At 39.6% G+C, this 24,351-nt stretch overlaps 1 protein-coding gene across 22 annotated transcripts in view; it reads right to left on the reverse strand.

Annotated features, from left to right (window-relative positions):
• Positions 1–24,351, reverse strand: part of LOC127935428 (microtubule-actin cross-linking factor 1) — a 156,356-nt gene that overhangs the window by 33,296 nt on the left and 98,709 nt on the right. For 20 of the 22 annotated variants that reach the window (XM_052533284.1, XM_052533271.1, XM_052533281.1 and 17 more), the window contains 23 exons: positions 24,168–24,323; positions 23,863–24,078; positions 23,617–23,766; positions 23,239–23,529; positions 22,053–22,202; positions 21,694–21,927; positions 21,437–21,607; positions 20,807–21,148; positions 20,533–20,724; positions 20,270–20,446; positions 19,984–20,107; positions 19,074–19,273; positions 18,651–18,968; positions 18,379–18,545; positions 15,553–15,709; positions 15,359–15,470; positions 14,492–14,554; positions 13,402–13,640; positions 13,089–13,218; positions 12,644–12,843; positions 11,738–12,245; positions 10,543–11,537; positions 9,205–9,705 (listed from right to left, as the gene is read on the reverse strand). In XM_052533284.1, coding sequence (XP_052389244.1) covers positions 9,205–9,705; positions 10,543–11,537; positions 11,738–12,245; positions 12,644–12,843; positions 13,089–13,218; positions 13,402–13,640; positions 14,492–14,554; positions 15,359–15,470; positions 15,553–15,709; positions 18,379–18,545; positions 18,651–18,968; positions 19,074–19,273; positions 19,984–20,107; positions 20,270–20,446; positions 20,533–20,724; positions 20,807–21,148; positions 21,437–21,607; positions 21,694–21,927; positions 22,053–22,202; positions 23,239–23,529; positions 23,617–23,766; positions 23,863–24,078; positions 24,168–24,323 — 5,793 coding nt within the window. The remainder of the gene's footprint in view (positions 1–9,204; positions 9,706–10,542; positions 11,538–11,737; positions 12,246–12,643; positions 12,844–13,088; positions 13,219–13,401; positions 13,641–14,491; positions 14,555–15,358; positions 15,471–15,552; positions 15,710–18,378; positions 18,546–18,650; positions 18,969–19,073; positions 19,274–19,983; positions 20,108–20,269; positions 20,447–20,532; positions 20,725–20,806; positions 21,149–21,436; positions 21,608–21,693; positions 21,928–22,052; positions 22,203–23,238; positions 23,530–23,616; positions 23,767–23,862; positions 24,079–24,167; positions 24,324–24,351) is intronic. The other 2 variants (XM_052533266.1, XM_052533280.1) reach the window with 2 other exon arrangements.

The following is a 24,351-nucleotide window of genomic DNA, read 5'->3' on the forward strand; positions in this document are numbered from 1 at the left end:
GAAGTATTTCCAAAAACAAGGCATCTTAAAAAAAAAAAAAACAACAAAAGAAAAACTAAACTAAATTTACTTGATAACACTAAATATATTTTAAAGAAAAACTAATAAAAACCGTGAGGAACTCACGTTTCTGACAATCCTACCAGTGCTCCAGCCATGTATCCTTTATACATTTCTGCTTCTTCTTTTTAATACTATAATGAAGCATTAATAGAGCATGTCAAGAAGAGAAGCCATCTGTGTCTGAAATACCTCATCCTCCTCTGTTATCTAGTCCTCTTCAGCAAACGGTGCACAAGGGATTGAAATCAATAAAATCCAACACTCTTTGTGACTTGTTCATTGCATATTTAAAGTAAAAAAAGATGTTCTTCGAAAACGTGAAAAAAATACAAATTTCTTTGGGCAATACTTTCATCCAGAGCTTGGAAAAAAATCCAAGGGTCCAAAAGGCTTCTGTGTCCAGGAGGGTTGAGGGTATGGAGATCCTATGAAGAGGGTACAGCCTGGGAGAGAGTGGAGAGTCAGGGGACAGTATCCAGAAGGCAGAGACCCAGACAGAGCTTCATTCCAAGTGCTGCCTTGCACTTCAGGCACTGTGATTTCCAGACAATCCCCGGACACACATATTCCAAACACAAGGGCTCAGCTCGGCTCCACGCAAGCTTCTTTCTCTTCTTTTCTCTGATTTCTTCTTGTGCAGAATATCTTTCCCGTACACGCTTTTCTCTGCATCTGTTTAGAGGCCAGTACACTGCTAAAATGGTTTGCAGCTGCTATAAAAATCTCCCAGTTTTCCTCTCTCGTTCACTCCCCCTTTCTCTCACACACACTCTCGCCTTGTTTTTTTTTCTCTTGCTCCCACTCCCTCCTTTCTCTCTCACTGTTTTTGTTTGAATCCAGCTCTGTTTGTTCTGTTTCCTGCTATAGCATTAAAACACAGGAAGTGGTCCAATCATACTGGTTTCCCCTTCTAAAAAAAAAAATGAGAAAAGGCTACAGGAGTGAGCCCAAGATAAAGTGAGTGGGAGGATGGGCCATGGAGTCAGTGGGAGTGACCAATACAGGGATCTGACGTGTTTCAGCAGAATCACTGGATAACGCATGCAACCTATCGCATACTAAGCACTATATAAACCATCTTTGCAAATTAAAAAAAGTAATGGAGAGGCTACAAGCTTTCACTAAAAGTTTTCTTCAATCATCTGTACAGTAAGCTTTCAGTAAGTCAACTGTGTAACTGATACAGCTCGTTTTCACTTTGCTGTAATATAAACCTGAATCATCTGGTATAAACACGAACTCAAAAAAAGAGCCCATGCCTGAGGCAAAACACAAACTCAAGATTACAATAGACAGACAGATAGGAAAAGTGAGAGTGAAAATGATAACTAAAGTGGGAGTGGCCATGCTGAAAGAGGAGGGAGCTTGTGTGAGGGAATTAAAAAAAAATAATGGCTGGCTTTCTTTACCCCCTCAAATAAACTGATATACGTGGAAGTAAAAATCCCCTGCACACATTCCCTCTGACTGTTCTGTCCCCTCCCTCCCTTTTTCAGATGGGCCCTCTGTAAAAGCAAAACAATACAGGAGGACAAACAAAAGTCTGCCATACTCAAACACCCCACTTGTGCATTCCCGTCTGCTACACTTCTGTAACACAATCCTATCAAGATAGACCTGAAGGGGATTGGGGGGGGGGCCTCCGATGAGGGGCTTTAGGATAACGCAACATGAAAATGAATGAACATTCCACTTAGAAGTGTCCACCAACCCAGACCAACATGAAACAGGAATACAAGGTGTGAGCATTTAATATTATTCTGTGCATATTGTGCTAAGCACTTCAGTTTTACTGCAGATCACAATCTGTTTATCCTTCTATCACAGTTCACTCTTCTTGGCATTCAAACCCACATGATTTTCTTTAGTGAAACATAAAAGGAGTAATTTTAAAGAATGTTTTTTTCCAGGCTCTTTTTCATGCAATTACATTTCAAAAAGGATGGAAACACACCAAGGAAAAAGGCCAATGCAACTGAAGTGCTATGTTTTGAACCTTCTGAAGTTATATCTTAGCTTTGTACGACAAACAAACTGACACATTAGACAATTCTAGTTCTGTTATAAACTTTCATGAACTTCCTAATATAACTTTTTTTTTTTTTTACTCACACAATGCAATCATATGACCTCAGAAGATGTGGAATATAGCTCAAAAGTCCCTGCTGAAAGGCTTCAGTAACCATTCATTGTGATTGCACAGAAAATATTCCTTTGTGCTTCGTGGCAGAAAGTAAGTCATATGGGTTTGGGATTTCAATAAGGGTCAGTAAATAATGATGGTAAGTTTTGAACTATTTCATCTCTCTGTTCCAGCAGTGAATAAACACTGAACTCTTGTCTGCCCATTATTCCTAGCACTCAGTCCGAGAAGCACAAATGCATACAGAAAAATGCACACACACTCGCATCAAAAGGGGGAGGGGTTTGTTCGTCCTCAGTGATCTAACGGTTTCTGAACCACCACGCTCCCCGTGGCCTGCATGTCAAGCAAGCTAAATACTCTGTCTTTCTTATAAACTCTTTCCCCCTCTGTGTCACTTGAGTTGCAGCTGTCATGGCCGCTTCCAACACAAACCTTTGCAGAGACAAAAGAGGTTTGTTGTCCATTTTGCTGGTGCTCGTGCACTCTCCCTCAACCCACATCAAACTAGATTTCAGTTAGCTGTATTACTTGTCTAATTTAAAACCGGACACATGTGCATCCCAGACACAACTAGAAGATAAACTGTAATACCAAATTCATTTGTACAAAACACACAACCAAAACAATGATTACACATGTATAACTTATCCAAACCTCATCTTATCATTACACTTGAATTCATGGCTGCGTGACTGGTGCATCCCCCACTCTACTTTTCCTCATTCTTTCAGTAACTGGTCATTTGGCCGTTTGTCACGCCTGGTTAAAGAGTCACAGTCTTGACTCAGACAGGAAGAGGGAGGGGTTCAGAGCCCCCAAAATCCCATAAAGAGACTCTGTTGTTGAAACCGAACTGACTGGCATAGGTAAAGTGCTGATAGTGCTTTGTGTCTTGTGCTAAAACGGCCCCCATTTAAAGACTGGCAGTCACTCAGCAAAACAAGCACGAGGCCCGAGAACATTATTGACTTTTTGTTGCCTCAGCAGAACACCTGTTGATATCGTTTTTTTACTTTTTTCTTTGTTGCTTGCCCACTCCTCCTTTCTCTCCCTGCCTGACTGCACTTAAAGTAAAAGGTACTGAAAGCCTCATCTGTTTGTTTCGGTTGTTCACCTACCCACCCTCTTCTCTTGTTCCCTTTGTCACACTGGTTACTAGGTAGCATGTCTCTCATTTTCTCTGTCTTTATCTCAGCAGTAGATTTATAATTAACCACCAGGCTTTACCTGAATGAGTCAATGGTTGCATTGTTCTCTCACCACCAGCAACACAAAGACATATGAAGCATAGACAGAAATACAAACACCTTTCCTAAGAATGAGAGAGGAGTCTCATCTTGCCACAAAATTAAAGCAATAAAATAAGTTTTGAACACATTTACAACAAACACTTTTAGTTTCACATTTAGTTAATATTTTTATATTATTAAAACTATATTATTCTTTTTTTTTTTTTTTTTTTTTTTTTTTTAAGTAAAATTAAATAAAATAACAAACCCAGTCATTACACTGATTATTATCTTAGCAATGATTACCAAATGTCAGTGGGGTCAGCCTATTTACATTAAGTTCCTATTTATTTCTGTTGGCGAGCTAACAGAGAAGAACTGGAAAGGAAAGTGGGCTTTTCTATGGAATGCCACAGTAATGCACAACAGCTGAACAGCAAGAGAGAGCGTGACATAACAAACATGTGCACATACACTCGAATGCCAGTGTGTGATGGACAGAACCGGGTCAATTAAGTCATCAGTATAACCATGTTATCCTAAATTAATCAAACCTTTAGTGCAAAAAAATTAAATAAACTGAACATGAGCAGACTGACCAAACCATTACATTCACAGAACTTTCACTCTGAGGTTGAAGATGTTCCACAGAAACTCTGCAGAAACATGAATAATGCTACACTGACATCAGAGGTCACGGAATTGGAAAGAAAAAGCTAAAAAGCTGTATGAGGCTACAAAAGACATATCATCATCACAATCACAGACTGTAGCAAAGTTTGAAATACTGTTATCTAACTACACACAACTCAAAGTTCGATAGGATCTCTGGGTCGACAGAATATCCCAAAAGTGTCTAAGTATACATCATGGTAATATCTGTTGCAATTATGCATTTTTTCCCCCTGAGGTAAACTTATAATGTTACTACATTAGGATTGGCTGAAATACGAAGTAAGTAGCTTATTACACGTGGAGCCGTCTCAAAAACTTTCCAAATGTTTTTACTATTACAGCTGTTGAGATTAATCATGAAAAGTGATGATTAAGCATTATATTTAGATCTACTCCAGTCGCATGAAAGGATCATTGTAGCCGATGACAGATTGTTGACTCATGAATGCTTTCATCACAACTTACAGTGTAAACACTATGTAAATAATACATTCATTGTGCAGTGTAGACTTGAGTAATTGATAATAAACTCACGCTGTGTGACTGACAGCTCCAGGAATTATAAATAAAGGGAGTGTTCTTTGATCGCTTTCTGTATAGAATTTAATCACAGTTTAAATAACAGATTATTTTCCCGTTACTCAGAGAAACAATGTGTAGTTGACTATTTAGTCACTCGATTCATTTACTGAAGCTTAAACAGCTAGGAATTATTTTGAAACACAGAATGATCTCATATCACAAATCATTGATCACAGATTAGGCATTAGAAGGAACACTTACATGTTTTGGTATTACTGTCGGATCTTTTTTTTTTACAGTCTATGGTCGGATCCGTACTGTACAGAAAAAGTCTATTTGTCTATAAGTCTGCACTGAAAATGTGATTGACTTACCGAACAATTCACAGTGAAATGTACTTAATGAACAAATAATGTTTTTAGACATCCTCATAGTTGAAAATAAACAAACACTTTACTAGTATTAGGAAGGTGATGTTATTATTTAGGCCATGGCTCCAATATTGCTTTTTCCTTTTTTTCTCATCTCACTAATGCTCCAGTGGGCGGGGCCAACGACATGATGATGTAGAAGTAGGCATTGATCTGATTCTGCAGAGGTGGGCTTTCGTTGCACTATTACGTCATAATGTGACAAAACCTGAAACAAGTCATTTTCTGATCTTGGCTTCAATAAAAGCTGTTTGTGGACTAACAAGCAAGTTTCGTGCTCTGACACTTACAGGACGTTCTTACAGTACAATGGTCTCTTACACGTCAAAAAAAAATCAAGGGAAATTTGATTCCTCAATTCATGAGATATGCAAATTAATATATATATAAAAAAATATATAAGTGCTTTTCTTCTTTATGAGATTAACCATGTTAATATACAGTGCTTGTTAATATTGCAAGAACTTTGCATTACCATGCAATGGTAATAAATCAATTCTTCCAGGAAAATAATCAGTGCTAATCTGCTTCACGTGATTGTGAGGCCACAAGATTGATGACGTTAGAGGGAAACCCCTAAGGTTTGGGTGGGGGTAGGGCAGGTCACGGCATAGTCTGCCCAGTTGTTATTGTGGAGGAAAGCTGTGATCACAAACCACGTAAAAAGAAGTCAGTAAAAATAGACAAAGTGAGGGAGGGATGGAAAGAGTAAAGGGAGTGAAGATATAAGTGAGGGTGACATGATATAAATCAAGATATAAGTGAGGGTGAGGACAGCATGGACAACCTGATGTGATTTAGAAGCCATTCTCTCCTCAAAACAGCCCTGCTAAGGAATTCCCAGTTGGACAGGGGACCTCGTTTTACTCCAGTCTAGCACTTCATCCCGCCCTGCCGGCTCAAGCCTCAGCTGCTCTGGGACCGGGCGACATGGGAACGTGCAAGGATACATAAGGGACAGGAATTTAAGGGAGAGGGTGTAACCACTCCCTGCTTATGTGAACGTGTGTGAGTGTGTTCGCAGGGTCCAGGGTTGGGAGACAGCTGGGATGCCGGACGCTCCACACGGACTGGAATTAGAAACATTCTCACACATGGACCTGCGGGCACACTCCCACAACATACAAACACACCTTCTGTGTCTACATATCATCCTATAGCTCACGCCAACCTGCTGCTAAATATGAGAACATATCCACCAGACAGGAAGCACCAGACCACACCGGCAAGACATTTCACACTGAAGTCACAAGTGGGACAAGTTTTTCCGTGTTTCTCTCCAGCCGATTTCCACGACATCTCAATACGCTCATTGTTGAGAAGCTAAACAATGATACTGACGAATCTGACACCTTCTCTTAATACCCCATGCCCCCCGCAGCAGCCCCGACGAAGCTTACACAACAACACAAAAAACCTCTCAGACACACACACACAGGCTCACCCTCCCCTCTCCACCCCTTTGAGCAATGACATCATTTGGATTTGGTGTCTTTGAAATGGAGTCTGGCTTGCGTGGGGCGAGGCATTTTGTGGCAGACGAATGGGCTGCTCTAAAATTTAGCTTACAATGTTTCATTACAAAGTGGCAGATGAAAGGAGAGAAATGGGGCAGAGAGGATGGGAAAATGACAAATGCTGGCAGCCAACTTGGACGAATACCAAAGATATCTTTCAGACGTCATTTTATTTGTCTTTCTCTCTACTTCGCCTTTGTAATGAATGAGATCCCATTCCCCAGATTCCTAAAAATAACCAAAATAATGCAAATACATTCAGTGGTGTTCAAAAGTCCACTTGTGAAAAATTATTTTTCAAATGTTATAGTTGTTTTTTTTCCTGTTACAAATTATATTCAGGCAGTATAACATTAACATAAGCATTTAAATGAAAAATTAACATTATTTTCTGAATGTCTCCGTATTTTTCTTTATTGAAAATAAAATGTATATTTATATTTTTAAAATATATTTTTAAAAATTTTAACTGACACTAATATTTATTTGTATAAAAAGTTAAACAAATAATTAACTTATATTGTTTTGCTTTTAGTGTTATAGCTCACACTGCATCTTGTATTGTCTTCATGAGTTAGACATATGTGGTTGGTCTTCGTTTCAAGGCCTTCAAGGTCACAAGGACAATATTAAGAAGTAATTTTCCATTGCCTTTGTTTGCAATACCAGTTGCTATGCATGTCACACAAAGTCAGAATAAGTATTTATAAAGACACAACTAAGCATCTGCTGCTCATTATTATTTTTAAAGTGATATTTCCCAATGGACATAGAAATCTACTATACCTGGAAAAAACTGGGATTTTATAAAAGTTTATCCCATCAATGGACTTTTAAAGCATATTGTACTAAATATGCTTATATTTTTGTCCTGTTTTGACTTAATACTTAAACCCTAATTCACCCCTGTACTGATTAGACATGCACGTGAGCGGAGTGAAGGTTTGAGACAAGCAAGTCGGTAGACAGGGAGTAGAACAGCAGAAATATTCAAAAATGGAAAAAAGCATGAGGAAAAGACAAAAGAATTTCCTCAGTCATCCAAGACTCTACAATTCATGAAGACAGATCAAGGACACTTCATTCATAAAACATTTAACCAATGACAGACGAATATACTGCCCATAATACATATGTGGGTATGCATAATTCATATCTGAGCACTGATCAATAACTCTGCCTGCTTGGCTGATTAAAACTGACCAATCACCAATCACTACACTACAGTTCAAAAGGTTGGGGTCAGAAAGATTTGTTTTTTTAATGTTCAAAAAGGCTGAAGGCTTATTAGATCAAAATAATGTAAAACATTAATATTGTGAAATATACTTTAAAATGTCATGTAAGTGGCATGTATGTCCTGCGATGGTAAAGCTGAATTTTCAGCATTATTCCTCCAGTCTTAAGTGTCACATGATCCTTCAGAAATCATTCTCATATACTCACTGCTCAAGAAACATTTCTTATTATTATCAGTGTTGAATATTGATTAATATGCTTCAATTGTTGCTTAATATTTTTGTGTAATTAAAACACTCGGATGATTCGTATGAAATGGATGAATTTCCTCGCAGGAAATTAAAACATCTCTGAAGAACTCAAATCAGTGACAAATTACACCCTTCCAAACTCCAAGAACTTTGAAAGCACTAACTGTTTATTGCCATTTAAAATCTTTAAATGTTAGTTAAAGCTCACCGGACTAGCTCAATACCACTTAAAGTCTTTTAAACTAGTCGTTCTGTTGTTGCTGAGCAATCAAACATGGCGGAGGAAGGAATGATTCAGTCTCAGCAAGGCATATTTTGTACAGCACTGATTCACTCTCCTGCTCCTGGAGGTCTCTGACGCCCACAACATCCGTCATTTTCCTCAGCTCTACTCCTTCCCACTTCCACCTACACCTCTTCATTCTCACACTCTCCTTTCTTTCGCCACCCTCAAGAGACATGAGTAAGTGAGATACAGACATTTCATCAGACGGTCAGGGGAGGAAAGGTGAACTCAAGCTGCCCACTCTGAAGAGTTAAGAGCTGACATGTCTCTCCTCATTCTCTTGCCACCATCATAGAAAACATGATGAGAAGAAAACAGCAAGAACATGTTGGTAAAGAAGGATTAATTAAGGTTGTGATTTAATTATATGAACAGTAAGAATGTGTCCCCTCTGTTGCTCAAGCAACTCATGAGCTGGTGTTTTCAGTGTCTCAGAGCTGTTGGGTTTGCAGCAACAGTACTCCACATAAATTCCATCTCTGCAATGTGATGTGAGTTTGGGTTGCTTATGGTTTAATATTTGGAACATTATCCTGCATCATCTGCAAATCATTGTTCTTTGAATTCAGGGGAAGGCTGGTTCATTCAGGAACACGTCATACTTGGGTAAACCACATGCTGCACAACATAAGCTTTGCTAGACCTTGTTTAATATAGAAAAAACAAGAAATAATCACCCTTGCCACATGAGCTCATGTTTACGTAGGAGGGCTGAGCCCCTCTAAGGCTGAAACTTTAAAACCGCCAGTGCCACACAAACATTGTTAGCATACAGTGCTTAGCACAGAAAGCAATCTGATGCTGCAAATGATGGATGATATACAGATTTCTAAAACTTTTCCTACCTTGAATTCCTGAAGCTGCTGTTTGATGACCTCCACTTCTGTCCCCACGACGGCCTGTGTGTTCAGCACATCCTCTGCCCGTCCCAGCAACCCTTGTAGGTCAGCTAGACGGGCGTAGAACTCCTTCATTCGCTCTTCTGCGGCTTCTATGAGTGCCAGACGGTTCTGGCCCCGCTCTGCCAGCTTGCCTGCCTGTCTGCTTAGTGCTTCAGTCTCTCTCCTGAGGGCCAGAAGATCAGGTGAGCTCCCCTCTCTACGCAGCATAGTCGTGCATTCTCCACCATGACTCTCTAGCTCGGCACGGAGGGCACCGAGTCGACTCAGGAAGCCCCTAACAGCATCAGCCTGTGAGGCCAAGGAGTCAGTATCCCGTCCCACAGGACTAAGGCTGTCCAACTCGTCGTCCAAATCAGCCAGGCGGGAGAAAACATCCCGAACACGTGACTGGACTTCTCCCACACCTTGCAGCCGGGACTCCAAGGATAAGCAGCATTGCTCTGTCTGTGGGGGAAAGAGAAGGGACAAATGCTTACAGACAGTGTGGATGACTTGCAATCCCTTACTAAGTGATAGCTAACTTTAGCTCTTTATTTTTATCCTTAGAGGTTTATTCTAATACATTTCTTTCTGTCATGTAAATACTTTTAAGTAAAAGTACAATAAAAATGTGCTAAGTATATGTCTTTATGTTACCGTATTTTCCGGACTGTAAGTCACACCTTTTTTCATAGTTTGGCTGGTCCTGCGACTTATAGTGAGGTGCCACTCATTTATCAAAATTCATTTGACATGAACCGAGAGAAATGAACCAAGAGAAAACATTACCGTCTACAGCCTTGAGAGGGCGCTATATGCTGCTCAGTGCTCCTGTAGCCTACACTGAAAGCATAGAGCGCCCTCTCGCGGCTGTAGACAGTAAAGTTTTCTCTTGGTTCTAAATAAATGCGACTTGTAGTCCGGTGCGGCTTATATATGTTTTTTTCCTCGTCATGACGTATTATTGGACTGATGCGACTTCTACTCAGGTGCGACTTATAGTCCGAAAAATACGGTAAATGAAATGTTCAAAATGTACTGCACAGACATGAAGTAATGCACAAACTATTTTAATCTTAAATACTTTATAGTGTTTGGCGACAAATCTTGAATACAAGCAATTAATAAAAATGAACAAGACAAATTTAAACCAACAGTCAGAAAAATATGGAGTCATATTTTCAGCAAACTCAACATGAGCGCAGACATAAAGTACAGATCAGGTTATATATATAACATCCCAACTACAGCCTCAGTCCTGGCACATTCCAGAGGCTCCTGATCATGTGCAGATTCTCTCACCTTCTCAGTAACGTCTTCAAACTCTTTTTCCGTATCACGAGCTTGCTGCAAAAGCCTCTGGCCACCGTCTTCGCCGGCCCTGGAGATCTCGGGCGCATCCTGCAGCAGCCCCTGAGCCAGATTTCGCAGGTACACCACCTGTGGCTGTATAGAGTTTAAGAGTTCTTGTTGGTTACGAAGACGCTCCAGGCTTTTGTTGCTACAAGCTTGCGGCCCAAGTGCCTCCTGAACCTCGATCTGATGCCTGGCTGCCTCGAGTCTTCTCTCCACAGCCAGTCTCCCATCTTCAAACTCCTTCAGTCTGCTTCCCAGCTCCTCTAACTGAGCCGTGCGTCCCTGTAGTCGCTCAGAAAGACCATCTATCCTGCGATTAAGCTGGGCTTTTTCATCCATCACTTCCTCTTCACCAGTGCAGCTCTGCTCCAGCAGCTGATCTGCTGCCTTGTTCAGAGAATCTAAGAGGCGGCGACGACGATCCAAGTCTAGGCTCAACTGTCTTGCCTTTTGCAAAGCCTCGTCTAAGGCGGAGGGATCCAGTGATGGGTGGATCTCTGCCTCCCTTTCCTCACATTCTGCAACCCAAGGTGCAAGCTCATTGCGATGTTGTTGGTACAGCTCAGCACGGGACAGTGTCTCTTTTATTCGACCGTGTTTATTCGAGGTTTGTTGGTTCATGCCCTCCCAGTCTTGCCTTATGGTGTTTAATCGAGTCTGTAGGGCTAATCGCTCATCTCCAGCAGGGAGGGATGCTAGCAAAGATGTCCCCTCAGCCTGGATGAGCTCATAGGATCCACGTTGTTGTGCTATGGCTCGCTGGAGATCCTCTTGTTGGGCCAAAAGTGTCTTTAGAGCATCAGGTTGGCAAGGAAGGGCATCAGAAACCCCAGCTGTGTGATTCCCAGCCTGCTCGTCCAACCAGCCACGGAGCTCGTCAAACATCTGCTGGAATTGCTGAGTGCTGGACAGGGCAGCCTGCAGCTGGGACAAGCCATCAGCTGAAAGACAGCAGAGAGGGGGACTGTAAATATTATGCACATGCTGCACGATACTGGAAAAAAAAAAACTGACATTGCAAAACTGAGTTTTTCTGTGATATACATTGTGAAATAACACAGGAATGTTTACCAGATGCTATTGTAAAGTTACAATACTAATATTTATGCCTTAATTTCTTTATTTGGAAACTGTTACTCACCTGCCCGTTCTTCTAAGTTTTTGAGTGGCCCGCTCACACTCTCCAATCTCTTGTGCAACTCGTCTCTGAGATATGGTTCGGCCACAATTGTGCTGAGCTCCAAACACAGCTGCTCAGCCTGGGCCAGTTGACCCCGTCTCTGTTCCAGCTCAGCACGGATCGCTCCGGTTTCCTGAAGCCTACGACGCAGGGCTTCAGGCTGAGCGCTTAGAGAGGCCTGCGCATCCAGCCTCTCACCTAGATCAGCCACGCTCTGAGACAGCTCCCTGAGCAGGGCCAGGTAGCGCTCGCTGGTTCCCTGCGCCTGGTCGATCTGTTGTGAGCGGCCGGTGAGACGAGAGGTGAGGTCTTCCCACTGCTGTGAAATGTCTGCCAGCTCTTGCCTCACGTCCTCTAAGTCCTGTCCATCTCTAGAACCCTCGTCTCCAGTCGGGGAGAGGATTCCCTCCGCTGCCCGAGTCAGCTGATCAAACTGGGGTTGCCGAGTCTCAAACTCACGTAGCATGAACTGACGGGATAAAGAAAGAAAATGAAAGTGATTTTTTTTTAAGCAGATGGGATTTGAGAACAAAACATCTAGTTTGATTTTTTTTTTTATGAAAATTTGAGGCATGATGTCAATTACCAATTTTTTTTTATTATTCATAAAAACAAACAAATAAACAAAAAACTAAAAGAATTTACAGTCATGCACTTAAAAGAGAAGAATATAAGCAACCATAGTTTTTAACAACTTATTTTATTATTGTAAAACATTTGCATGAACTATTTTATGAAATAACGTCACTGATCAATAATTTATTTTCCTTTTGAAGTCGGTTTAAAATGTTTTTAAAATGTATTTAATTATTAGTATTTAAAAAATATAGTATTTTATAGTTTTTAAAATGTATTTAATTTGTTTACCTGCACTTGCTGTTTCTGTGTGTTGAGCATGTTGGGGTCAATACTCAGTGGGCCTAATACACTCATCATCAGCTCTTTTTCTCGTAGCCATGGTCCCAGCTGACTGGCTGCTGCAGCAAAACTACCAAGTCTATCAGCACACACCTCCAGTTCAGTCTGCTTCTGTGCTGCCGTCTGATTGGCCTTCGTCCACCGTGAGTCTAAGAGAAAGAGCAATATTTAGAACAAATATCACAAGGACCAATCCTGATGCTTCAGAAACGATGACACTCAAATATTAAACAGATAAAGAATTATTTTCAGCATTCCATTTCCTGTTCCCAACTCTCACCTTGTGACTAGTAAAAAATGAATAATAATGTATTATTATGTGGTTGTTACAGTTAATTATTGCTATAGGGACAAAGTCCTATAAATGGAAATGCATCTAAAACACTTGACTGACCTATGTCTTCAAGCTGACGTTTCCATGTCTCAGCTTCAGGAGAGTCTGGATTATCTGTTATCAGCTGCTTGAGAATGTTCTTCAGATCCTCCACTTTCCCAGAATGCTCGGCAAGTTCAGTAAGCAAAACCTGGAAACATATACCTGACTGTGAGATGTCTGTCACAATGATTGCTAGCCTACTGATTTACACTCCTTTAGAGAACTATGGGATAACACTGCAGGAAATGAAAACAGATTTGCCAGATTACTGTGGGGGCCTGTAGTTTTAAACCACTTGTTCAAAAAAGATTAAATTCTCTCAAAATGATACCTTAGTTTCTTGGGCTTGAGCACGCGCCACCTCTGGCCGAGAAGGTGAGGCGGTCTGTCCTTGTGCCAGGCTCTGTTCACGGGGGCTTAGCCACTGGATGAGTGCCTCAGAGCCCTGCCTGGCCTTCTGCCGCAGGTCAAGAGAGGCCTCTTGCCTACCCTTCCTTTCCTTCAGGTCACTGCCCAGCTGCTCATACTTGCAGTTCACATCTGCCACTGCCACCTGGATCTCAGTCAAGTCTGAGGGTAAAAGTGAAGGAATGTTGATGTAAGTAAAATCAGAGCAGGCCAACGACAAGGCCACATAGTTAGAAAACTGCATCACGTTTGTGCTATTCTTCATGCAATGAGAACTGGACTAAAATCCATTCAGTTGTGTAGAACAACATATGGAGTTCTGCACATGATATGTGGAACATAGCATTGATTGTGGTCACAAATTAAGAATTTGCTCCACAATTTATTAATTTGTAGATGTTTTAGTAACATTCAACTTTGTTTCATTGATTAACTGCCTTGTTTAAGGTAAATCATGGCCACATTGTACTAATTTATTCCATTGTTTTCATTTATTTTTTTACCTAAAAAAGGGAAAAAATTAGTAAGCTGCAGGAACAAATTCTTAAATCCATGAACACTATATATATGCCATGTGTGAGGCTCCATAGAAAAAAAACCTCCAAACCACAAAAATATTCATTATTTCTGACATTACATTAGCAGTTTTGTTGATGCACTACAATGGGAAACAATATATTGGATATTGACTACAATGACTAGAGAAACTGTTTACTTTGCACCAGATTTAGGTGCACCATCAGCATGAAAGAAAGCCTAAATAATTGAACAAATTGGTCATATGCACAAAGACAGATGACACCGATCTGCACATACTCTTAAAGCAAACTAACAGAACAGGACAAGATGCAATGCAAAGAAAAATATGGAGAGTGAGTGAAAGGGGGATGAAGAAGAGAGATGAGGAGTTATCCATGAGAGGGGAAGAACAGATAGAAATGACTAACAGGGAAAAGCCTCCAGTGATGTGGATGCTGCACAGCTCACTAGCTAAAGGTGTGGAGGAAGCTCACCTTTACAGGTGTGAATGCCATTAACACTGTTTGGGCTGGTAGCACCATTGAGCTGGGAAACACCTGGGAGAAAGACACACAGACACACGTAATTCACAGGCATGCTGGAGCAGCACATACACACAAGCAGCTAGACAAACTCAACACAGAGGATTTAGATACAGAGACACATATACAAACATAGTGTGCTCAAAACTAGTAGTTTGGAAGGTGATCGATGCTTAAAATGTTCCTGTAGCTCAATTGGTAGAGCACTGATTTATCAAGCGCATGGTTGCGGGTTCTATTCCCCGGGAACACATGATATGTAAAAATTGATAGCCTGAATGCACTGTAAGTCGCGTTGGATAAAAGCGTCTGCTACATGCATAAATTTAGTTTAATTTAAAGGAATAGTTCACACAAAAACCCACCCTTATATCATTTTAAACTGGTTTAACTTTTTTCTTTTTGTTTCCATGGAGCACAAATAAAAAACATTTAAGCAACATATGGATTACTCTTTTCCATGGAGTAATACATTAATTGGGAAAGGATATAAAACGCCATAAAAACTACATAAATCAAGCTTTTGTTCATACTTAGAGCAACTTATAGCCAGCTTTATATATATATATATATATACATACATATATCCACACACACACATTTGAATTTGGTTTCCAATGAAAGAAAGAAAGAAAGGCTAAGTAGTTTTGATTATGAAGGTGTGAAATTCATGACAGTTTTCATTTTTGAGTGAAATATCCTCTACAAGTGGTGATTTTGCGACCAAATATTTACTTGTGTCACAGTGGAAACACAAAGTACTAGCTACAGACAAAAAGTAGGATTGGCCCTGAACATCCACAATGATGATTTGCCTACCAGCCTTGTTCTTGGGGGATGTGATGTTAATAATCAAATTCTCAAGTTGAGAGCTGGTCTTGTTCAACTCCAGAACTTGGCTTCCTTGGGTCTCCCATTCTGTGAGTAGATCCTAGAAGTAATTCATAATTAATGACAGCTCACCTAGCTCAAAACAGACACTGATGTCAGAACAGAGAGAACTACAGTCCTACTTTAAGCTGCTGTGCTCTTCTCTGCAGGCTTTCTGTGCTTAGATTGGGCTCTTTGGCAGGAAGTTGTTCTTGTGCTGCCTGCAGCCACCTGAGGAGGGAGCCAGAGCGAGAGCGGAACTCTGCCAGTTGCTGGACGCAGCTCTGGATGGAATCAAATCTGTGAAGGACACAGGAAAAAAGTTAAATATCAACAAACCACTAATAAAAAGATTCGGTTTTGTTAATGTTAACACAACGCTGGTTCCAATGAGGCAACTGGCTCGATGTAAAATAAAACCACTTTTGTGAATATACTTCATCTTCTTTTTCAAACGTAGTATTCCTTTCTTAATTAAAAATATCTTTATGAGGAAAAAAATGAGCACTACGGAAGAGGATTAGGGTCAAGCAATAATACCAAAATAAAACCATCTCGAGATAAAAGTCGTAAAATTTAAAGAAACAAAAGTTGCGATAAAATATTGAGATTAAACTCATTAAATTGCGAGAATAAAGTCGTCATGTTTCAAAATGTGGAAAATAAACTCAAATTCTGAAAAAAAAACGTTACATTTCGAGAAAAAAAGTAAAGAATAAACACACTTGTGTCTCATTCATTTCATATCGTTGAACGCTGGAAATGAACGTCTTCAGTGGGGTGGGTTGGAGAGTAATGTATTGGGGAGTAACGACTGATACAATCGACTGGGTTAGAGTTCACCTTTTTCCAAACTCGCTTTTCTTCCTCAAATATCACATCTGAAAAAATTGGGAATCAATTGCTTAACGAGTGTTTAATAATAATAATAATAATAATAATAATAATAATAATAATAATAATAATAATGTATTAATTAGGTAGGTTTAGTGTTACTACAGTAAATAGAAAATGATTCTAACTGGACTGTTGTCAAACGGTTTCTCCTGGTTTCCGCGTCAGTGTTGTTGAGAATGGCAGAGTCGTTTCATTTGCCTTTAAACTAGTTTAAATCATTGTGACATCTGTGGTTTGTATGGGAGAGCTCAGCTTCAAACTCAAACCTTCTCACAGCAATGTTCAGATCGAGACCTGTGAGTAAATGCATTAGTTCGGAGCTCATGCTGTGCTGTCTTTAGGAAAAGCTAATAACAGTAACGCTCTTCCGCTTTCGGTGCGCTAAAGAAATGACAGCACATATGAGTTATCAAATGGTTGTCACTCATCTTTTACAGATACATCTGGCCTAAAATTTTGAGCTGTCACCTTGTGCTAACATTGTGAAACTGCATGATTTGTAAAAAATGATTGGCGGGCCACATATAATAGCTTACATTTCAATAGACAACCTGCAGGCCATTTGAAATTCATCCAAGAGCCGTATTTGGCCTGCGGCCGGCCTTTGGACACCCCTGCCAATTGCTATTTACAGTGAAAATAGTTGTATGTACTATTTACACTTAGAGACAACAGCAGCATTTTAGATATGTGCTATTTAGACTAAGTGAAAATAGCCATTCTATTTATGTTACGTAAAAGTAGCTGATCTTTGCAATAAGTGTAAATAAATAGTAGCTAATTAGATGCTATTTATAATTATAAATAGTGGCAGATACTACTTGGACATCAGTATTGTTGTACATTAACAGGATGCAATAATAACATCGATATTAATAACAACGATTTTATTTATTGAAATTAATAAAAAGATGCTGCCTTATTGGGACAACAAAGCCCTCCCTAGAGCCTACCCCTTATTAATACATTATTATTAACAATTTAACAAGTTAAATTACGGTTGTTAAATTAGCAAGTTAAATTAGCACACCTTAAAGAGCAGAAATTCTAAATCTAAACCACCACAAGAGAAAATATCTTGTAAAAGGACACAACCGGACACCTCTGACCTCCTATTAATGTAAATACTGTATGCTATTATTTTAGGTCATGGTGATAGATCAGGACATTGTGTGCAATATTAAGCCAGACTCCACTCATGTGGACAGCATGCCTCTCTACCATTGTTAGCAGCAGTTAGGGTCAGAAGTCATGTCCCAACATGTTACACTTTACATTCAGTTTATATTACAATAATCCCACTTCCCACTCACAAGTATTTCTAGAGATATGTGGAGTGGATTTAGACTTGAACACATGACTGAAATGTTTTATGTCTCTGAGGGCATTTGAAATGCTTGGAGTCCAAGTCTGGCATCTTAAGAAGGGATGTGGCCAAATGGTTTACATTCTGGCCCAGTCCATACTGTCTTTATTAGAATGGTCTTATTTTTGTCATGTCAAATGTCAAAGCAATTAGAGCTGGCAGGGCATCATATTTCAAGATGAAACTATGACACAGAGAACTGCTTAGAACAGACTAACTATTCTACTCATGACTGTGACGGGCATTAAGGGGGACAACATTACAATATCCTGAAAATTTCATTACAGCATTAATTGTTTTTTCCAGTCTGGAGAGAGAGGTTAAATGAGGAAGACAGGGTTATTATTGCCAGCGTAAACTATTTAAAACAGTTTGTCAACTGAAAATAAAAAGAAAGAGGCTGAAATAAAATCAAATAAATATTTTAGAAAAACATTTGGACTAAATAAAAATTTGAAATACTGCTTCGGCAACTAATTGAAATAAATTTAAAATAAGTACAAGCATTAAATTCACTAAACAAAAAATTAAAACAAAACCCTTGATTTAATTATTAATATTTAAAACAATGACAAAAGCTCAAAATAAAAATAAAAATAAATGAAACCTAAAATTATGAAAATAAAAGCTAATTCAAAATATGAATAAAAATGATAATCATGCAGGAAATCAATACTAAAATAACGCTAGTGGAATATCCACTCACCTCTCATTGACATTGGATTCCAAGTGTGCAAAGCCCTCAGAAACCTCTTTGGTTGTGTCCAGAAGGCTTTGTACATTGGCAAGGATCCCAGACTGGCTTAGGTCTGAACCAAGCTCGACAAATGACTCTAATTGATTTGACTCTTGGGTAATTTCTGATCTCACCTCCTTAAAAAATAGAGAGATAAATTATGACATCTTTGGACATCTGCCAATAAACATGTATTCTTTCAGAAAGTGTGTATATATGTGGGAAAAACCTAATTCACTAACCTCTATGGTCTGTCTGTAGTCATCCACACTGCAGTCAGGTTGGCCTAATGGGCTAAGAACCCTTTCTCGATTCTGCACAAAGCTGCGGAGATCTGCACTCTGGCGCTCAAAGCTCTCCAACTTAGGCAAAAGTCCTCGCAGCTCAGTCTCTCTTTCAGCCTGTTTGGCCTGGGCTGCTGTGTAGCGCTGACTCAGGTCCTGTAGTGCCCCCTGAAGGCCAGATGCTGTCGATGCATCTGCAGACTTCAGAAGCTTGGACACAGAGTCCAGAGTCGCATCCACGCTGCCCTGCCTAGAAAGCAGCTCCTGACGCATTTTCTGAGGGGGAAGTGCCATGTTTGTAAAAAATCATAATTCCTGGTTAAGTAAAGTTCTTAATTAGGTCTGTTACTTATGATTAGGATGGCAAATTGAACAAAATACCTGATTTTGTGTTAGGGCATCCTGAACTGCTTGAGCGGTGGCCTGGACTGTGCCAGGTGATAAAGGTAGTCCATCTAACCAAGTCAGCAGTGCTTTAAGCCCCTCCTGAACGGTGACTGATTGAGCAACAGCAGTTTGAAGCTGTTCGGCTCTCATTGACACTGAATTAGACAGGATTTCAAAGCGCTTCTCCAGAGTATCTGGAATGACCATGAGGAAGTTTGAGAAAAAAAGAATATTTGGGGGAAATAACTGTAAATTATACTGTCAATAAAACTAAAATACTTGACATCACAGTGTCTTTATCTACCAGTCAATAAAAAAATAATCCAATGAGTTGTGAAACACATCACTGGCTGAGCCAATATTGCTGTGATGAATTGATTAGTTGCTCAATTGGATGCTTGTGGTTGCTAAGAGTTTATTTATTTGATTTTTTTAAAGAATTTAAAACTTTTGTTCTGCAAGGATACATTGAATTTATCAAAGTGACAGTAAAAACTTTCATAATGTAATAAAATATTTATTTTTCAAATAAATGCTGTTCTTTATATTAATCAAGAAATCCAAAGAATAAAGAAATGTAAATTAAGCAGCAAAACTTTTTGAACATCAAATCAGCATATTAGAATGATTTCTGAAGGATCATGTGACACTGAAGACTGGAGCAATGATGCTGAAAATTCAACTTTTAAAATCACAAAGATAACATACATTTAAAAATATCTTCAAATAGAAAAGATATTCTGAATTGCAGTGAAATTATTTCAACATATTACCATTTTTTTACAGTATTTTTTGATAATAATAAAAAAAGGCTTTACAAGGCAGTGTCCATACTTTCCTGTACTGGTTTCCATGGAAACACTCTTTTAAGTAATTTATTTCCTGATACTGAGAATGAAATTACCTGTAAGATTGTTAATATCTGCATTTTTGAGAGTTGGGGACTCTTGAGTGCTGACCAGCTCTTTTCCTGCCCTCTTGACCTTCTCAAGCTGTACCGAACGCTCTGCCAACTCATCCTGCAACAGCTGAGAGAAGAAAGCAGAAGGGAGAAAAAGCTGAATAATTCTGATGTATGGAAACACATTACATTTAGCTTAGGAGATAATTTCCATTAGTTTATCCACATAGTAAAATTGTTTGTGAGCGTTCCTCAAATATTTTACCCAGAAAAGCATTAATAACCCAACCTGTACAGTACTGAGCGTATGCTGCAATGTCTGAGTGTCCGTTGTTTCACCGCTGGGTTTAAATACACTCTGATTTTGCTCCTGAGTGCTCAGCCAGGACACTAGAGAAGCAGCCTCATCTTGGTAGTGCTGGTATCGCTCCAGGAGCCCTGAGAGACGGGTGCCAAGCTCTGAGGACTGAAAGAAGGAACACAAAATTCAGTATCTTTTCAGCTCATAATATGTCATTGTTGACAAAGAATACGAGGCTGTTTTGTACCCACCTTGCTGTGTAATGAACCGTAGCGCTGTGTGGCATCTTGGAGCTTGCCACTCACTAGATGTCTGGTTTCCTCCAGAGCTGGATCCACACTGCCCACCTTCTCCAAGACCCCCTGGATAGAATCCAGAACCTTCTGCCCAGAGATCGTCACAAAGCGCAGATCTGCTTTGTGGCAGATGACATCTTCTGCAAGCTGTAAAATACAGAGAAACACAATCTTAAAGTATTTTACTTTCTACATAATAAAGTTATAATGTTAGGCCATATTTTGGTACCTTTTTGTGCTCCTCAATCCTATCTTTTAGGCCCTTTGCATCAGTTTCCCCTTCACCTAGTGAATGCAGCTCTTGTTGACTCTGATCCAGCCATGTGCCTAGGCTCCCATGCTCCTGCACAAACTTGGCAAACTCCTCTCTGAGGGCTTCTGCCCGCCTCAGCCTGTCCTGACAGCTCTGAAGGCGCTCCTGATGCTGACTCTGTAGTTGTTCGAGTTTTGCCCGTAAGCGCTGTTTCTCCTCTGCTGGCACACTGGAGTCGGGTTGTTCCAGGAGAGAGTGGACAGACTGGGCCACCTGCTGAAGGTGAGCTTGTTGAGTTTTTAACTGCTGCAGCTCAGTCTGGTGGTTACAAAGAGTTGAAAAACGTCAAAAGGCAGAACTGCTGACAGACATGATTGACTGCTATTATAACATTACAATAACATATTAGAACTAAAAACTGAACAACTGAATGAACTTGCTTTAGGGCTGCCCAGAAAAAACAATTGAACTTTAAAAAAACAAACTTTGGAACTTCAGAACTGACAAAGGCTCATAATCAGGGGGACAGGGCCCACAAGGGGTTTAACCAAACCCTTCCAAGGGCTTCCAAAATGTAAATATATGACATCAATTTAAGAATCTGACCTGAAGCATGTCACTGTGAGAACTTAGAGCATCCTCCGGGGGTACGGATGATGGGGTGTCAGGGACAGTGATGCCAAGTGACCTCCTCTTTGAGTCATCTAGTGATGAGAGTTCTCGGAGAAGTGTGTCGATTTTTCCCTGTGTCTCCTGCATCTGCTCCTCTGCTTTAGCCTTGGGAAGAATGAAAATATTATAATGATTAAGAAAAAAATATGAAATGCTAACCAATGCAACGGAAAAAAATGTGAACTGCTTACTCTTTGTGTGTTCTGTTGCAGTGTTGAGACAATGGCAGTGTCTACTTTCGCTAGTGAAGAGCGGACTGAGTTTGTAAGTGAGCAGTGTTGCTCTTTCAATTGTGAAAGAGTCCCCTGTAGTTCGAGCCTCTCTTCAGGACTCAAACTGTCACCGTGCTCAGATAGGAACTCCTCCACTGAGTGGATAGTCTTAGTCAACAAGTCACTTTTGGTCTGAAGGTCCTTCTCCACCTCCTATAGTTATGGGGGACAAACAATAAACCAAACATAATTATAATAATTCAAAAAATAAGAATAATATCTTCTGTAAGACATTGTGTAATACAGCTGCATGAAGTAAATATCAGATATTATCACACCTTAAACTCTCTTAACTTCTCCTGTAACTCGTTCACATCATCTGACTCAGTTCCAACTCTCTGATTGGCCAAGAGGCTGGCAACACTAGCCAACCCCATTGTGAGATTCTCCAGTTTTTGACTGCATTCTGCCTTCTGCTGCTGCACAACCTATATCCACGGTAAAAAGGAGGTAAAAAAAAAAAAAAATCTGCATTTGATCAATTGTAATCAGAATTATCTTAAACCTCCAAGTGTTCATAATACTACTGTTTTTACCCCAAACTCTCATACTTGTCAAATTTCTTAAAAAAATTTTTTTTTTACACAGGTTGAGCATGATGTGTCCACATTCATCACACAAAGCACCAGCATAAATAAATAACACAACAGGACAGTGAAGCAGAAAAATAAACAAAAGACCTTAAGACAAATACTAAAACATCTAAGATATTTCCTTTTTTTTTCTACAAAAGATAAGTTAAAAACAAGCAAGCTATACAGTGAGGCTACATGTAAATCTTTAGTGTTTTCCAAATGTGTCTTCTGTGGCAATCTGTAAAGAGCAAGGCAGACAGGTTAATATACAGTACATGTTAATGTTCATTCACACGCAGTTAGCACACTCAAGTTTGTAATGCAGGTGGCTACAGAACAAAGCTCAACAATAATGATTTTTACTGAAATAAGGTAATGTTATGTAGCTGGATAATATACACAAGGTTTTGTCAAAACTGTGACTTGTGATAGTGTTGAAAGCATAAGTTAATAATTGTACACTATGGGAGTAAAGCATTATATACATTCAACATTTGACACTGACTGACAAATAAAAATATGTTGCTAAAAATTATTATTATTTTTTTTTTAAATGTAATTTTTTAAAGTCATTATTGTTGAGTTCTGCAGAAGCATTACTTAAACAACAGCATTATTACAGCGCTGTAAAATTAACTGTACAAGTAGATCATACTGATAGTTACATGCATGTGAAATTATTTTAAGTTTTAAAATGCAGCGTTTGTGCTAACAAGTATTCATGCATGCATCAGTAGTGTGGTTATCTTGTTATCACAAATGTTCTGTTCTTAATGTATTAGAAATTTTTCTTTATCCCAGTTAAATTGTTGTAAAACTGTTAAAAGTAAAACTGAATATTCTTGTTTTTAATTTGGAAGCGCAAGCATTTATACATCTCTTTGCAAACCTCTCTGGCCCTTGTAGTTTGTCTCTCTTTTTCCATTTTCTCTTCTTTTTCTTTCTGTTCTTTCCTCGTTTGTTCGTTCTCTCTCGCCTGCTGGGCTGATAGGGCCTCTGCCCTGGCATGATTGAGGCCAACAGCCTGGTGAAAGACCCTCTGTAGCTGCTCCAGTTGTCCAAGGAGATGCCTGCTCTGATCAGGCAACAGGTCCTGAGCATGCTCAGAGATAAACACCTGAATACTAAACGCCACATTGCTGACTTCATTAGATCGGGCAGCAAGAGAGTGCTGTAACATCTGTAGAAAAAAAGATGGCATCATTGTATCTACAAATGTAAATATATGTAAATGCTATATAGGATATCATCACTGTTGATGTTTTACTTTGCACAACTGTTGCTTTCGAGTGATCTCGGCCACCGTCTGTCCATGTACCCCTGTTTCTTCCTGCATTTGTGTCTCAGTCTCCTTAAGCCAGATCAGAAGTTTATCAACATGCTCTTGTAAACATTTAAGCTGACTTCTTACAGCTTCCTGTAAAAATAAAAAAATAATGCAAAGAGATTTAAAAGAAACTTTTCTGTCATGAAAATATACTCTCAAACTAAACATTGTAGGAATTTATATTACGTTTTGTGCATCACGTTGTGCTCGTAACCCATGCAAAGTATTCTGGGCGAGGTCCCTGGCTGCACTGTAAGCCCGAGCTAAGCTTCGCCCATCTTTTTCCAGGGCCGTAAGCAGCTGAGGTGGAACATCCTGAGGGTTAGACTCCAGCAGCTGTGTAGCTGCTTCAGTCTCCTTGTGCACTTCTGGTTCCAGGTCACTAATTTCCAGAAAAAGCATCTGAAAAGAGAATTTAATTAAAATACAGCACTTGTAAGCTTAAATCATCCGCAACACATCAAACATTTGCTGTAATGGAAATCTTTTACCTCCATCTGTTTGATTATGTCATCGATTGCGGCAAGACCTCGACCAACGGACTGTTGCTGCTGCTGCTTTAGGCAGACCTCAATGTGCCTCACCATAGAAAGCAAGGCCACAATCTGTTGGTCATGTTCTAAGCACTCTTGGCGAGCCAGTGCGGACTGAAAAGGAAAGGAACATTAAAAAGAA

The sequence above is a fragment of the Carassius gibelio genome, chromosome A19, assembly GCF_023724105.1.
Source record: "Carassius gibelio isolate Cgi1373 ecotype wild population from Czech Republic chromosome A19, carGib1.2-hapl.c, whole genome shotgun sequence".
Classification (NCBI taxonomy): Eukaryota; Metazoa; Chordata; class Actinopteri; order Cypriniformes; family Cyprinidae; genus Carassius; species Carassius gibelio.